Raw genomic sequence first — 16,045 nt, 5'->3', positions numbered from 1 at the left:
GAATGAGCCCTTTGACTTGTGTATAGTACAGGGGGTGACTTCCCCCTCGCCAGATAACAATGCTGAAGCTGAAAATTAAAAAATGCTAATGTCCTTGTTAAAGCCAGATTTGGTATTTTAAGCGTAAGAGGATCATATATCTGTCATGTACTCCAGAGCTTGAGGGCATGAGCTGCCTAAAATTAAAGCCTGCTTTCCAGCCTTGTCTGATTTGCTATTAATAAGTGTAAAATGAAGGGGAGGTTTCAGAGCTTATCTGAGGGCTTGAGGAACAGGCTTGGCTATGCTTTTCTGGCAGCAGGGGTACCTGACCTACCTGATACAGGGGTAGGTCAAAAGCAGTATCATTTGATAGCTCCAGCAAGAGAGAGGCATAGGGCTGAGAGGCATGTAGCACCCCATTGCTGGTCTGATGCTAAATATCTAGAAACAATTCTAGATAAAATAAGAATCTGTCATTTGGACTAATAACTCGGATTCATGGTCTAAGACGCACAGCAACTAGAGCTGTCTATATATAGCAACGTTGCCTGTCTAGCTTTTCTTTCCTTGTCCTAGTCTTCTTGATACTGAGCGCTCTTATCTGCCCTTCAATCAGGGGAAACTAATGGTGTCTTAGCACTTCACAGGCATGCTGTGTTTAGGGCCTGCCCCACAGAGATTTACAGATAAAACCACTAGACATTAATACCTTCTCACAGACGGTCCTCTCTTCCTCCCCAGTTGTAAAATCTCAGTAAGAAATGAAACCTGCATTACTGCCTAAGCATCTATTTTGCCCTCACCCTCAGAAACCAGACTTTCTCCTAACCATGACAGCCTCCTCCCTAAGCAATACCTCTGGAAATGTGTGCAACAGCACTGGGGAGAGCAGCAGCTCTGAAGCTGAACAAAGCGGAGTCCACAGAAGCAGAACCCAGAGTCTCAGCCACACTTCCCTTCACTTCATCTGCTTTTCATGTCTTGCATGCTGCTATTTTCCCCGCTACACAAAAGCAAATGAAAGGGGCAGAGGAGAAATAAGGTTGCTAACAGCAGCAAGGCTTACTTTGCATAAGATTATACATCACGATGCATCCCCCGCCGCTGAACAGTCCCATGAAAATAGCCATTTGCTGCAGTTTTCTTAGAGAAGCTGGCATTTTTCTTCCCTGAAAAGAAAAAAAGGAAGACATTTGTTGTAAAAGAAGAAAGCTAAAGGGTTATCCCTCCCCCTTCCTCCTCTTTCCTAAAAGCCCTTTCCAACCAGGCCTGAATGAAAGCACAGTACATCGGGCTCTTCCTCACTGGGGCCCCACCGTGTGCCCAGAAGGAAGGGTGGTGAGAACAGAGCAAAGCAGGGACCTAGCCGGGTTGAATGTGTTTATTCAACTTCTTTTAGTGATGCCACCACTTTGCTAATTGCCGAGAAGAGAATGACCTCCCTGGTGTGGCCAGGGGCCAGAGCCACATTGTCACGGGGGCTCCGGGTGCCTGTGCGCTCGCTCGCACACTGTGAGCATTCAGGCTTCGGGGAATGGATTTCTCTCTCGAGTAAACTCCTCCCAAGTAAACACGCTCGCGGCAGGGCTGGATTTGGCCTGGAGGGGAGAGGGACAGAGCCAAGCCAGTGCTGTGCCAGCGAAGATAATGGAGCCAGGGTGTGTATATTCTGTTGTGCTGTTTTTATTCCCAAGCCATGGGTAAACAGGAAGGATTTTGCAAGCTATTTCTCTTCCTTCCTGCACCCCCCCAGCCCCAGCTTGCCCTTTTAATGAATCACAATTTTGGCATTTGAATGCATGACCCAGCAGAGTAAGAAACACTTCTGAGAAAGTCAGCCTACGATGTGTTTCCATGGATTGGGTGGGAAGGCTCAGGAAAGACATGGGGGAATGGCTTTAACCTGACAGGGGTGGTTTAGATTAGATATAAGGAAGAAATTTTTCACTAGACACTGGCACAGGTTGCCCAGAGAAGCCATGGCTGTCCCATCCCCAGCACTGTTCAAGGCCAGGCTGGACAGGGCTTGGAGCAACCTCTCTAGTGGAAGGTGTCCCTGCCCATGGCAGGGGTTGGAACTGGATGAGCTTTAAGGTCCTGTCCAACCCAAAACATTCTACAAAGGAGACTCTGTGGCCTGATGATCCTGAGCTAACGGTCCTGCCCACAACAGGTTAGTAGGAGTTGAGCTGAGTTCTTAGTGGAGAGTAGCATGTTGCTTCAGGCTGTGGCAGGATGGGACTTGACCAAGCATCAGAGTATCGACTTAATGCTGTTGCTTGTCTCACAGCTAGGATGTCAGGGAGGAATAGTCCTGACAACAGTTTAAAAATAAATAAATAAAGGAAAGAAAGAAAAGCTAGCAAAAGGCTGCCCTTTTTGATGTAGGCATGCAGACAGCTGAACACCTGGGGAAGCTGTAGGTTTCTAATCCCAAAGGCTTCATGCCTCAGTGCCACAATGGTGTGTCTTAAGTGTTGCACTCAGTGAGAGCTGGTTAACAAACCAAGGCCCAAACCAGTTACAGAAATGTAACCTGGGCAAGGCTGTTTGAGTCCTGTTGTGAAAACCTCTTCTAGCATCCCTCAGGTATGTGTTAGTCAGGTATTGCTCAGCTGACAACCACAGTTTAGAGAGCATGGAGACGTAAATGTCAGGACTGTTTCCCACCATGGACAGGTCAGGGTGATATGGGCAGCCTCCTCTTCTCATTACTCTTGTGACATGCCCATCTCCTGCATCCTCTAGCCCAAGGGAAACCATGAATGCAACTCAGGTCCAACTTTCATCTACTACTCTATCAGCACTAGTATTCAACTGTAATGTATGCTTCTCCTTAGTTGAAGGCTTTCCTTATTAACTAGCTCACTTGACTGTAAGAGCTCTTAATGTTTAAGTTTACTCTTTAACTTACTTCACATTTCTGGATGGCTAGTAATGGTAGTAACTCAGAGAAGCATGTGGGCATTATATGTGCTTTATGCTCCAAAATCCCCAAATTGTGCCACTGGTACAGCCATCTCTCACTCCTGATCTGCATCTCTGAGTTTTCTTTTTCACTTCCCCTGGGGAACTTGAGCAGTGTGAGAAGTTGCAGCAGAGGAAGTACAAGTGTGTCTTTGAAGAGAAATGGTATCGGTGGTTTTACAAGCACAGCAAGAGCTCTCTGCTAGCCCACTTGTGTTTGCAACCTTCCTTAGATTGCAATTCATAACATTATTTCTCCCCCTCAAACTGCAAAATCTGATTAATAACCAAGTTTCCATAAGATATAGCCAGGCAGGATCCGACACCAACAGAGCATAACAGGGAGGGGGAAAAGGAGGTAAATCTGGAGGGTGGATCAGGTATTTAGTTTTGCCCCTTTCAAAGTGTCAGCCAGGCAAAATTTGCTCTGTGATGAAATTCAGGGTAATTAAACTCAAATGTCTGAGGGTAGAAGATGCTGCTGACAGGTTGAATAAAAGTGGGAAGATGTGGAGCTCTTGCACCAGTGAGGAAGTTTTGACCAAGGCTCAGGGGATCTCCTTAGCAAAGGGTGGAAATCAGAAGCTCTGCAACTCACTGTTAGGGGTTTGAGGTTTGATAGGTCTTGCAGTCTGCTCACACCCGAACAAGGGGAATAGAAAGAGAAGCTTTGTGCTGATGAGTAATGTGCTCACACGCTCATCACCAGCTCCGCTCACAGCAGGTCAGGGGCCACAAGTGCCCTGATGGTGCTGTGCCAAGGCAGTGCCATCTGGCAAGGAAGCTTAGCAGCAGAGAAGTGGTGATTCCAGCAAGCACTACTGCCTCATGCAGCACTCCTGGCTGCTCCTGATGCGCTGACCCTGCCTGCAGTTGTCACTTCTGCTGGCCCTGCTAAGGCAGGGATGTGGGGGGCTGAGGTGCACAGCACACACTAGCTCTGCGAAGGTCCTAATTGATGTAACAGGGAGAAGATCTCTGTTGCTTGCTTTCAGTCACAGTGGGAAACCTGCAGGCTGGACCATCCCATCCCCAGGCTAGCCCTTCATGCTCTCCTCCCACTTGTTTCTCAGCTCTTTTCCCAAGCCAGTCCCATGACAGCACATTGCGGGAAGAGGTTCAGAGCTACGCGTTTTAACAAGTCTCTCAAGACCTTGCAAACCTTCTCTTTGATCCCACAGTTCCCTGTTAGCTTCCAAAAGCAAGGACAGAGGTGTCTTTGGAATCCAGTGCCTCTCTGTGAGGGGGCTGCTGCTCCCCTCCCCTGCTGTTATGGTCCCTTGCTGCATGAATGTCCAGGTGGTGCATCCAAACCTTTGAGCATCTCAGCATGCAGTTACTGATGATTTCTGAATGATGACACTGGAGATACTCATGGTGCCAGCTTGTGTAAGACTGAAATACAGTAAGGAGCTGTTTTTGGCAAGGACTCATAGCAAGGATTTCTGCCCTTTTGCCAACCATGTTAGCTGCTCCCATCTGCTGCTCTGGTGAAGTGTGGTAGAGCAGAGAAGGGAAGGAAAGCAGAGGCATGCCCAGAGGTGCACCTCCTGTCCTGATCCTTTCTGAAAGCAATTTACAGCCTGCAAAGTGTAGAGGCTGTTAAAGGAAAGGACCAAACCCCCTCAACTTCACTTGCTACAAAGGGAGTAGCTGTAAGAGAATGCATTTAGGAGAATCTTATAGATACAACATGCACTTGCTTCCTGAGAAGGGAAAGTTCATGTTGTTATCTGTGGCGGAGATCTCCCCTCAGAACCTGTTATACCACTAAAAAGTATGCAAGTCAACTAGTGGAAAAACGGATTTCTTCACAGCTGGTAATTAAAAAAGCACAATTTCCAAGCTAGGCTGTTCTTCCAAAACATCTTTTCCCTTGTGCTATTTGCAGTGGTCAACAATTAAGTGGAGATTAGCACACACAAAATCACCGAGCCTACACTTACCAAGAGATATTAAATCATAGTAAGTTAGTGCTCTCTAAAAATGAGTATTAAGGAGCAGAGCTCTCTAACAAGTGCAGTGTTCATTTTGAGCCTTGAAAATAGTAAGAAATGATGGAGGAGGTAGTATATGATTCACACTTGACTCTGAAATTAAGCAGGACTCAGGTAGTTAATAACAAGATTTAACAAACTCAGAGAAGTGGAAGACTCCCAGGGTCACATGTGAAATGGTGGGTTACTGCAACAATGAAGTCTGGTTTTAATTAGACTTGTTTTCTCCACAGAGGATCTTCTAAAAACAGGCTGGGTTTATGAGATTCTCCCTTATTTCCGCAAATTCGGATTTTCTGGTTTGCTCTCTGAAATTCATGTTGTAGAGGTTTGTCTTGGGTACATCCACCAAAAGCAGGTAGCATGAAGCAAAGGGCATTTTCACCAAGCCACAGACATTCATTTTATTTCCCTCAGACCTAAGTGAAGGATCTGGGACTGCAGGTTCTATGGAGAAGATGTTTCTTCCTCCTCCTCCTTTTCCTTCTCCTCATCCTGGCACTACCATGCTCCACCAGCACATCCGGCTTCTGGGTGCTATCACAGGCCAAATAGTAAGCAATAATACAGTTCTGAAGTCAGAGAAGCAACTTGATCCATGCAAACTCAGTGTGATCACTGCTTGCTATCTCAATTTGGGCCACTGCCTACCTACCTGGCCAAGACGATGTATTGCCAGGCCACCAATACAAGCAGCTGGGAGCCTTCAAACCACTTTGAACCACTGTGGTCCTGAGATGTTTGCATGACACACTAAATATGTGTGGCAAGAGACAACTATTAAATTATACTTTTTATCAATAGGCCTGAACATGGACTTGAGCATCTGACTTCAAGGCTGGAACTGATGCCTAACTCTTCTGCAAATAAACTCTCCCTTGGGCTGGTGGGATTTGAGTCAGCCCCAGGTTCAGCTTTTCTGCAAGCCACCCAGGCAGTCATGGAAGTACAGGAGACGAGGGTAATGTCAGGCAAACCACGCACAAGCACACACCTGCATTTCACATTCTTGCTCCCTTGCCCATCCATTGATCTTGAAAGATCCATAAGGCATCTGGGTGTAAGCCAATTTCTATACTAACAACATGCCAGGACAACATTTTAGAGACAGCTTCTTGATAATCACTGTCTACAAAATACCTTCATCATCAGTATTGTCACCAAAGGAAGGACAGTACAGAAGAAGTGTTTCAACAGGACCATCATTTCAGCATCTTTATGTTTCCCTTTTTCACGGAAATAGTCTCAATGTACTATTTACCTCATTTCTGAGAAGTAACAGCACAAATTGTGCCCCCAGCCCCCACGTTCAGAAATACCAAAGATCTCCACTGATCTGCAAAGATCTGCAGGATCTGCACTGGCAAGGCACAATTTGGCGTTTAGGGAAGCAAAACCTTTTCAGCCAGCACTGAAATGGTCCCTTCCAGGGTCTCCTTGTGGATTGATTTCTAGGAATGTGTAACATACCCTATTTAAATGCTTTGAAGGGACAGCTGTAGGTATGAGGAAGTTTACTGACAAGCCAGGACACTGCATTAAGCTTATTTTCTTCATTTGCTGTTAGCTAATTAACAAGTGCAAGTAGTCAATAGAATGATTAAGGACTCTAAGCAGCCATCTCATTCTTGTAGTTGTATCACATCTCTGGGGCACACACTACAGCACAAGTGGCTTGCTCAGTTAGCACAAAGGCTCATATGGTGCCTACAGATATTCTGGTTTCATTTCCTTTTTCTCCCTTCTTGGGTGCTCTCATTTGCACATTTCTATATCTTTAGGTATTGTCATACATGTTTTGTACTCCACTGCCACAGACCACTTCCCTTTTGTGCTCTTGAATTACAGTCTCATCCGGCAGGCTTGCCTGTACTGCATTTCTTTTCCTCCTGCTTGCCCACCTTCCCCCCTCTGTGTGCCCTCTTTCCCTGCAGCGTACTGCACCAGCCCAGTGCCAGGCTGGGGACACCATTCCTGTTGTCCAAGGAGCCTTCTCCTGCCACCCCTTGGTTTATCCCTCTATGAAATGGAGTCTGTCTTCCTAACTACAGGTAACGAAGGCATGTACCTAAATCCTTTTCTGCTTTTCTCCGAAGTTGCAACAATGTGCTACAGCCTAGTTTGTTCAGTCTTTCTGAAAGCCAGCCAGTTCAGCAACCTGCTCCAGATCATCCTCCAAAGACAACTAGAGCTGCCCATGCTTCAGACTGAAACACTAGGGATATCACAGAAAAGAGACACAACTAGGGTATACTATTGGAGAAGCAGGATAATTATACCTACAGAGTGACCCATTTTTGCTGTTACTGGAGCACAGCATTATAGGTTAATGCCTAATAATCTGTCATTAGCATCCCTAATTGTATGTTTCTGTAATTGGACATCATGGAGGCGGGAGGAAGGTGTAAATGTTCACATTTTGTCTTTTAGAGGTGAACTGCAAAGGATTTAAGAGGGAGAATGCCTAAGTAGGGTAAATGAAAAAGTTGCATCCAAGTTGCAACTTCCTGCATTCTTCCAAATGCAGGAAGAAAAGAATCAGTTGTGTTTATGGTTTTAAGAGTGAGTGGTTTACCTGAGAAAGCTATAGGACAGCTTCTTGGCTTCCCTGCCACTGGGGGTGAGGTCACAAGAGCTGCAATCCAAGGTTCAAAAGAATTGCTCCACCTGCGCCTCCCCACAGCATGCGTCAGAGCCCAGCTTCCAGATGGGCACAGTAGAACAAAAGAATCTCATAAAGAAACAGCAAATATAGTCCTTTGACTGTCTCATGCTCTCAGGATTAGAGGGAATAGCACTGTGTTTAGGATGAGGTTAGCAGAAGTGGACTGTGAAGCTAGGGAGGTTTTCACAGTGGGATATGAATTTTCTGTATATGGTTTCCTAGAATAGGTTCACTGAACCTGCAAGGTAAGTGATCAGTGAAGACTACCAAGCCATTTCTCATGGAAACATCAAAGAGCTTGCAATGCTTTCTGTGCAGTGATAAATGCTTTCTGTGCAGTGATAACTATTTAGCTTTCTTGCCAGTCCGTGGGCATTTATCTGTGTCAAATACATTAATTATGCTGAAAACACTGACAAGATCTCAAAGCCAAACCCAAGAACCTATCTAGCTTTAAGTCAACTTACTAAATCCTGAGATGGAGAAAAACCATGAAGAAACACAAGGAGTCTGTAGTAAACTGCTTGGCTAACAGGTCACATTTTACTTTGGAAAGAGAAAATGGTTACAAAAGTTTGTAAAGTACTGCAGATGTCATTGGGCTAAGAACTGTTTGTGGCTGTGTTAAAAGCTAGTACCTGCCTGGAAGTTCACAGTCTCTATCTCCAATCCTGGTAAGGCTCATGCCTGCCTGTGGCCTTATTAACTTCAATAACACAATCCACATGCATGCACTAAATAAGCATGCAGCGGACAGTGGCCTAAAGGAACTGAATGCCAGGGGAGGCAGTCACAGGGAAAAAATGTTTAAGGCAGGAACAGAGTGTAAATCATATGATCTTGTTCCCTTGTAATGTATCTGCTTCTGGAAATGAGGAGGTAAAAGATGTGATCTACTCTGCTGTGATCAGCATGGAGTCCAATTTACAAAGCCCTAAAAAGAATCAGGGCTAACAGGAACGTTAGCAGCCCTATGGCCAAACATCTTGCTGATATAATGCCTATTACTGCACAGTATTATAGCAGTACACACTTTTGGCACTTCACAAACACCTTGCTCTTCCCCATGTTTCCTGCTGAAAACCAAAAATAAATAAAATGCTACCCTAAATTCCCCCAGATTCTCCGATGTGGTAAGTTTATTTCAAGCACCCATCTTTACACCCTCCTCAGAAGGGCCTCTCCTTCAGAAAAAGCTGACCCTACCCTTCTTCAGAAAGTCAAGTCCCTTTGAAATACATCAGATCAACACTTAAAAGTGAAAGGCTTTGAGAAAAACTAATTACTTTCTAATATCTTGGACACCTGGATCATTTCCAGAAGTGGGTCCTTGCCCATATGAGCAGAACTGGTTCAGTATCAGCTAAATCTGTTAACACAAATTAAGATCTGAGGAAAAAATAACCTCAAAGGCTCGTGACTTTAATAAGCACTGAAGACCAAAACCAGCACAAGACCAACAGGGATTCTGACCTAGAAACATTCTATTCTCAAAGACAAAAAGAGAAAAAAGTTCTGATGGGAACTATTCAAAAACAAAATACAAGAAACTTCTATAATACTTGAAAGTTTCTGTTCAGACAGATCCAGCTTGTTAACTTGTGCAGAGCTGTGTGAGATAGAGATGGAGAGAGCAAAAGAGTGAAGAAAATGGTGGAACCTGCCACGCTGTTTGCAGGTGCAGCACCTGGAGTCAGACCTTTAACTCGATCTGAGAAATAGCTATTGATTTATCTGTCCACCCTTGGAAAAAGATATGCTGGATGCTCACAAGGCAGTTGAATGTGAATCAGCTTCTCTTCCAAAAATGAGTCAGGGCAAGAGGAATTTCAGGGAACAACTGACTGCAATCCATATTTTCCCCCTCAGAACATGTGTGGGAAAAGATTTGAGGGGAAAAGTATCTCCGTGTTTAATGCTTTAAATGATGTCTCTATTTTATTCACCAAATATTGGGTCTTTCCACAGCTCCCGTGAGGGATGGCAGGAAGTTTTTTTCCTTTCATTTTGCAGAGCTGTGGCAGAAAAACATGAAATGATTTTACAGGAAGCTTGTGTCAAGTCAGGCAATTGGTCTCAAGAGACCTGGGCTGTGTCCCTGCACATACACCATCTCCTCTCTCAGGCTAAAACATTCCAACCTAGAGAGGTTCACCACAACTGTGAAGGCTGTTTCCTTCAGCAACGTACCTTTAGGGATATGGGGAGAAGCTTTTTCTATGGAGCTACAGCACAGGGCTTTGCCCAGCAAGGGGGTGTGACAGTCCAAGAGGTGGACAAAAGCACAAAACCACATTTTTACATACTGTTGATGAGGGAGATTTTTCAAAACATCATGTGGTTTCTGTGGGCTCAACAGGCAATACTTTTACAGGGTCATTGTTTCCTAAAAGTGCTGATATCTTTGAAAAGTAGGCTGCTTTCTGGCATTGTGAAGAACACCTTCACTAGAAACTTTTAAACAGGGCTGCTAACAACATGATGTTATTTCCTCATAAACTTATTGCTACTTCAAATACTTGGTTGTGGGGTTTGTTGGGAAAATGCTAGATTGCTAAGGGCTAAATACAATGAAATGTAGCAAAAGTGGCACACACAAGACACATAGGTGTGCTGTGAGCCATTAGGAAAGGGAACAGGACCAGTTAGCAGGGAATCACTGCTGCTAATGATGCTGGCAGGGATCCATGCCCACAGACTTCTGAAAATGAAGGCTCCAGAGGGTGCCACAAGACATACATTTTTCTGTTCACTTTTCTTTTCTCATTGCATGCTACTGAGCTCTCTTGTTGTGGGAATCAGCAAGAGGGATAAAGAGATATCACTTTTATACAATGCTTACTCCGAGGGACCTCTGCTTAGGTACAAAAAGCCCCTACTCAGTGTAATTTCCAATTCATCTGCAGCTCTTGTACAGGCACAGCAGAAGACTGTGCTCCTGGGTTTCACAAGCAGCTCTGGGACTGACTCACTGCATTACTATGGCTAAATCCATAAACTTTAAGTGTCTCAATTTACACATGTGAAAATAAGTGACTAAACACTTCCTGGTTCCTACTTTGCTGCAAGATAGCAACATTTAATGGCTGCAGAATGCTTTGACAGCCTAAGATGTAGTTTTACTTAAGTAAAGTTGCCTGAGTACTGTACATGCATGTTATGAGGCCCAACAATGTGTTCCAGTGATAAAAAGCATTTTGCAGCATGGCACAGGATGTGTTGTAGGACCAGCAGAATAATTACAGTAGCTGGCACTTATTAGAAAATTAAAGAAGCTGTTACCAGGTCATTAATAATCTGTGACTACCTGCCTTAATAGTATTCTTCAGTCAACAGGCATGAGGGTGAGGGAGTGGAAGAAAGTGTCACACCTTCTTCTAAATCACTGTAGAAGGCTGATACCCTTGTTTTCATCACTTTGTAATCTGGTTGTTTACTTCCCTCCTGGTGTCCCTTCGGACTGGCTCTTCCCTCACTGCTAGCTCTCACACCAAAGGACTGCAAGGCTCTCGGCCAAGGAAGCCAGCAGCTGCACCTGCAACAGCCAGTCCCAGGGGAAAGGCAGCCCTCTCTGTGGTCTCCCAACCTGGTAGCTGTCTCCCTGCTGCCTCTAAACACCTCTCCTGAGTATATGCTCATATTCCTGAAGATTATTTTGTCTGCAAAGTATCCTTGTCCATTTACAATGTACTATGATTTGTTCCCTTGCTTCTTGCTCTTTGCCTTCTGTGTGTAGACAGATGGTTGGAGGAAGAGAGAAAAGCAACTTGTTTCCTGCTTCTTCAGAAAAACACATGTTCTCCAGAGCAGACAGATGCCTTAAAGTCAGATCCAGGGCATCAATTCATCTTTTGGGTTCAGCTGTAGCATATAAAGCATTTGCTGGCTCTGGTCTAATGCTTTTTGACATTGTCAGCCCCCCTTCAGTGAACTACTGCCTTGTAACCAACTTGACAGCAAGTATTGTTCTACAATTATTAATACAATGCGTGCTACCTTCAAACTGACATGTTCTGAGGACAGGCATCAGCTGTGCTCAGCTCTGGCTTCACAAACAATATGGAGACAACAGCACAGGCCTCCTGCTGCTAAGAAGTACATAAATAAATAAAAACATGCCTTTACCATGCTGCTGTTGCACCTTTTTAGCCTTTCAATCTCAATTTTGCAATATTTCCTTCTTTTTTTTTTTTTTGGGGGGGGGGGGGGTGTCTTAAATTTGGAAGTATTCACTTCTCTGCACCCTCTCTTTTTTTGCTTCTTTAGGAAACGGCTTTCTTTCTTTTCTTTCCCCAGTCTTCTTTCAATTTGTTCTCTTCTCTCTCTTTTGGATCCAAACTTAGATTCCAGAAACTTGAATCTACATAAAAGTTAATTAACTTCAGGAACTGGTTTTCCTCTCCTATTTGTTTTCTTTTTTTTTCTGGAATGCAGATTTTTTTTTTACTACAGCCACTGTAATTTTCTATTATTTTTAAAATGTTTGGCTTAATGGGTTATGTTTGCTTAGTCAATAAGCTGACGACGCCCATGACAGCACCAGAAGTGTTTGGTTAGCAGCAGGGAGGAAAAAAAATCAATAACTCCAAGCATTTGGCAGCTTTGTGGGCAGGAAATCATTTGTATTCTCTGGTTTAAATCAATGACCTTCTTTTCTTTGCTGTTCTAACAGGAAATTATAAACTCTGTGAACACTATTTGCATAGTGCCTTCTGCAATACACTTGTATATGCCTGGGCAAAACAATATGTTAAGCCCAGCAGTGCTTCTCTGAGGTCTCCGTTAGAGAAAGCCAGCCACTTAACATAGACTTTTCAGCTGCAGGCACTTGTGTTTATAGGGAGCAGGGGCAGAGCAGAGCAAGATGTGACAAGAGCTCCGCTTCCACCAGCACCATCTAAAGGTGAAGGGATTATTATTTGGTAACAGGGTTGTGTACTACAGAGTATGAATAAAATGCCACCTTTGAAACTTGGCAAGATGTTGTATTTCCAGTGACAGACAGAACGTTGCTACTTCTGCATTAAAACTGCAATTGAACTTCTGTCTCTTACTTGTCAGGGTTGCTCTGTAGTGCCAGGTACAGTTTGAAAGTGCTGCACTTTGCTTGAACTCAGCTTGGTGTTACAGAGCACGTGTTTGTGAAAGGTTCAGTCTCCTCTATCCTGCCCTTTTGCCAAATGCACTTAAGCAAGAAAAAGAAATTGCCACCTTGTCTTGCCATGCAGATGGGAAACCATTCCAGGAAAGCAGCATTCTAACAAAGGCGGTATTGAGCCTGGCACTGAACTTGCCTTCCAACTTTTTCTGCTGCCCACCACCACATTAAGTCCACCTCAGCTACTGCTTAGCATGCAGGAGAGCTCGCATTCAAGAAGGCAAGCCAGTCACAGGAGATGAAGGTGTGTGACCCCTTTTTCTATGTTTCCCCCAGTGTGATCACAGTACAGCCCTTAATTCTTATCTATGGCTAGAGTTAAATGTTGCAGCCTGCAGCACCAGCAGCTGGCACTGTAAAGCCCCTAGACCTAAGTACACCTTGATGTGCTTATCTTCATCCTGTGCAGGAGAATGACATGATAAACCATTCTGAAAAACACTATTATAACGCCAGATACTACCAAAGCCTCACTAGCCTGCACTGAAATTAAATGTCATAAAAATCAGCTATCCAGATAGCTCTGCTTTGCTTTTGCACATGACAAGTCCTTTCACAGCAGCATCCCTCCTGTGCTCCCACTGCCACCGGCACAAAGCTGTCCTCAGGTAATACTTGAGGTATACTTATTCGTTATGTCACAGCTCTCCCTCCCTGACACTAAAATGATAGGAATGTTACTCGGAATGACTGAAGTGGAAGTAATATGCAATTCTTTCACTCCTGCTTTGTTTCTATTCATTTGCCAGATGTAATGTTGCCATCCTGTCTTCACAAGCACTTCATTCCTTCCCTCTGCAAACTCTGCTTGTTGGAGACCTTTACAGAGCTCCTGGAGCACCCTTAGCATTTCTAAAATTTGCTGTTCCTGACTGAAGGAAGCCACCAAGAAAATAAGGTGCCTCACTTTCTCACTGACAAGAGGCTGAAGCAGTATCACAGTATCACAGAAGGGCTGAGGTCAGAAGGGATCTCTGGAGGTCTCCAATTCTACTGCTCAAATGGGGCTGCCTACAGCCAGTTGCCCAGGAAAATATTCAGATGGCTTTTGAGTATTTCCAAGGATGGAGACTCCACAGCCGCTTTAGGCAACCTGTGCCAGCACTTAGTCACCCTCAGTGAAAAAGCGCTTCCTAATGTTCAGACTGCACCTCTTGTATTTCAGTGTGTGCCCGCTGCCTCTGGTCCCACCAGTGGGCATTGCTGAAAAGAGCCTGGCTCCTTCTTTTTCACACTCTCCATTCAGGTATTTACATACATCAATGAGATCCTCCTTGAGCCTTCTCTAAGCTGAACGGTCCCAGAAAGCAGAGTGCTAAAACAAGGGATGAAGTGGGCAGCTATTGTTCAGTTGACTTTCTTCTATTGAGTGGGTCAAAAGCAAATGTGTGTTTCTTTCCTTGTTGCTTTTCTTCCCTTCTCCACACGTACATCGCCTAAATGTCATGCTGTCACCTTTTCCCATTGAACACCACGTACCTGGAATCTTTCCATATCACAACAAGAAATGTTTTAATCTGGAAAGATGTGCAAATAGAATAGCTCATGCCAGAAATATGAACTGGTTTGGTAAGCTTTAGGCTTTGGACAGATTTGTGAGTGATTTATGATTACAGATGAATAAAACATAATCAGAATCTGTGAAGTGATAGTGGTGTATGTACAAAAAGGAGAGCTGCTCCTGTTACGTGTGGGAACATATAGGCCATAGTCTAATACTTTTGAGCTTGTGAAAGGTGTGCTATGTGACTAATTCATTTCCCTAATATATTACCAGCCACTTTCATAATGGAAAAAATTACTTTCCTAGATAATTTGTTTTTTAATGACTTATCATAGCTGTTCATTCCTAAGGGTGTGTATTTTACACTATGCAAAAAACTGCTATGGAATAAAAAATGCTGATACACTCAAAACCTGCATTTATCTTCAAAACAGAAGTTCGTGGGTTGTTGTTTTTTTTTAAATATATACAAGCTATGGTTGTTGAGGTTTTTGCTCAGAAGACAGCCATGTGTTTTACGTGGCCTTTTGTTTATCCAAAGGAAAACAGAATTCTTTCTGGGGAAAATAAACTAGATTATACAGGAGGACAAGGAGATTTAGTTCTGCAGTGTTCAAGAATACTCAGAAACTCCGTACTAAATTTAGGGCACAGATTTACCAACTGGCTCTGTTCCTGCATTGCACTTAAACTTACAGCTGTACTTATGCTGAATTGAATGGATTTGCTGTAGAGGTAAAAAGTAAGACACGCTCGCTCTCTTTTGAATTTAATACGAGGTAATGGCCTCGTTGACCTCAACAGAGTAATTCTTGATTTATACCACTCTTTGCTGTTTACAAGAGCAAAGCCAGATTAGGAAGTTACCTCAAAGTGACAGTGTTCAGATGAGTATTTAATCTTTGTTAAATGAAGCATCTGGAATGGAACAGAACACAGTATTCACTGCTTTTACCATTCTCTCTGTAAGCGCACTGTGAAACAGCTTGTGGTATTTTGTTTTTTCTTAACCTTTATAACATTAGCAATGAGGACTCATTGTCTCCAAATGTTACTCTCCTCATGTGAGGCTTCTTCAGTGTAAATCAAATTACTTTAAACACACCATAACTTGGTACCAGAGAAGATACAAATAGTAAGATAGCAGAATTGGCTGATAGATACATAGAGCTAACTTTTACCAATCCGCTCCTCTGCCCAAGGCTAGCACAGAAGAGAAGCAAAGCTTCCTCCTTTCCTGCACTTGATATTCAGATCCATTAGACACATCCTCAAGTGTCTTATTTACTCTTCTCCATTTGTGCTGTCCATTCTTTTCTAACAGGCCATTCTCCTCCACCCAAGACAACCAGCTAGGCTAGCAAATAGTGCTATACACTGGCTTTTGGAAGTTCCTATAAGCATGGCATTTCCCCCTGGGCATGTTTGTCTGGGCCGTTTTGTTTTATGATGCAAAGGTCTTACTGGAAGAAAGAACTGGCCCTACCAGGTCTGGATGCCTTGCTGAGAGATGAACACTAGTTAGCATATATATTACCCAGTACTGGTGGGGAAAGTAAGAAAGCAGCCAAACATTTTTAACTTATGCAACTAGCTGCACTCCTCTGACTGCTTTTTTTCTCCAAATCCACTGTTAACTATGATTCACTATGTGCCATTTGTGCTTTATGGAACTAGGAGTCTAAGCCACTTTATTGGTGAAAGTAACAGCTCTCTCATTAAACATTAATGGCAATGTTTTAATTAGTCCCAGGGTTCTGGTAGAAAGTTAA

The 16,045-nt window shown here is 43.8% G+C and overlaps 1 protein-coding gene across 9 annotated transcripts in view; it reads right to left on the bottom strand.

Annotated features, from left to right (window-relative positions):
• LOC134167109 (cytochrome c oxidase assembly factor 1 homolog) overlaps positions 1 to 16,045 on the bottom strand; it is a 51,952-nt gene that overhangs the window by 6,799 nt on the left and 29,108 nt on the right. For 3 of the 9 annotated variants that reach the window (XM_062625410.1, XM_062625409.1, XM_062625413.1), the window contains exon 2: positions 1,049 to 1,151. In XM_062625410.1, coding sequence (XP_062481394.1) covers positions 1,049 to 1,142 — 94 coding nt within the window. In that variant the 5' untranslated portion in view covers positions 1,143 to 1,151. Of the gene's footprint in view, positions 1 to 1,048; positions 1,155 to 1,270; positions 1,380 to 1,427; positions 1,507 to 6,416; positions 6,501 to 16,045 lie in introns of those variants that run through there. The other 6 variants (XM_062625407.1, XM_062625408.1, XM_062625414.1 and 3 more) reach the window with 4 other exon arrangements.

Source organism: Pezoporus occidentalis, unplaced genomic scaffold, assembly GCF_034315485.1.
Source record: "Pezoporus occidentalis ecotype Australia unplaced genomic scaffold, CSIRO_AGI_Poc_V1 ctg28, whole genome shotgun sequence".
Classification (NCBI taxonomy): Eukaryota; Metazoa; Chordata; class Aves; order Psittaciformes; family Psittacidae; genus Pezoporus; species Pezoporus occidentalis.
The sequence above is the reverse complement of the archived record's forward strand: the minus strand, read 5'-3'. Positions and strand labels throughout refer to the sequence as shown.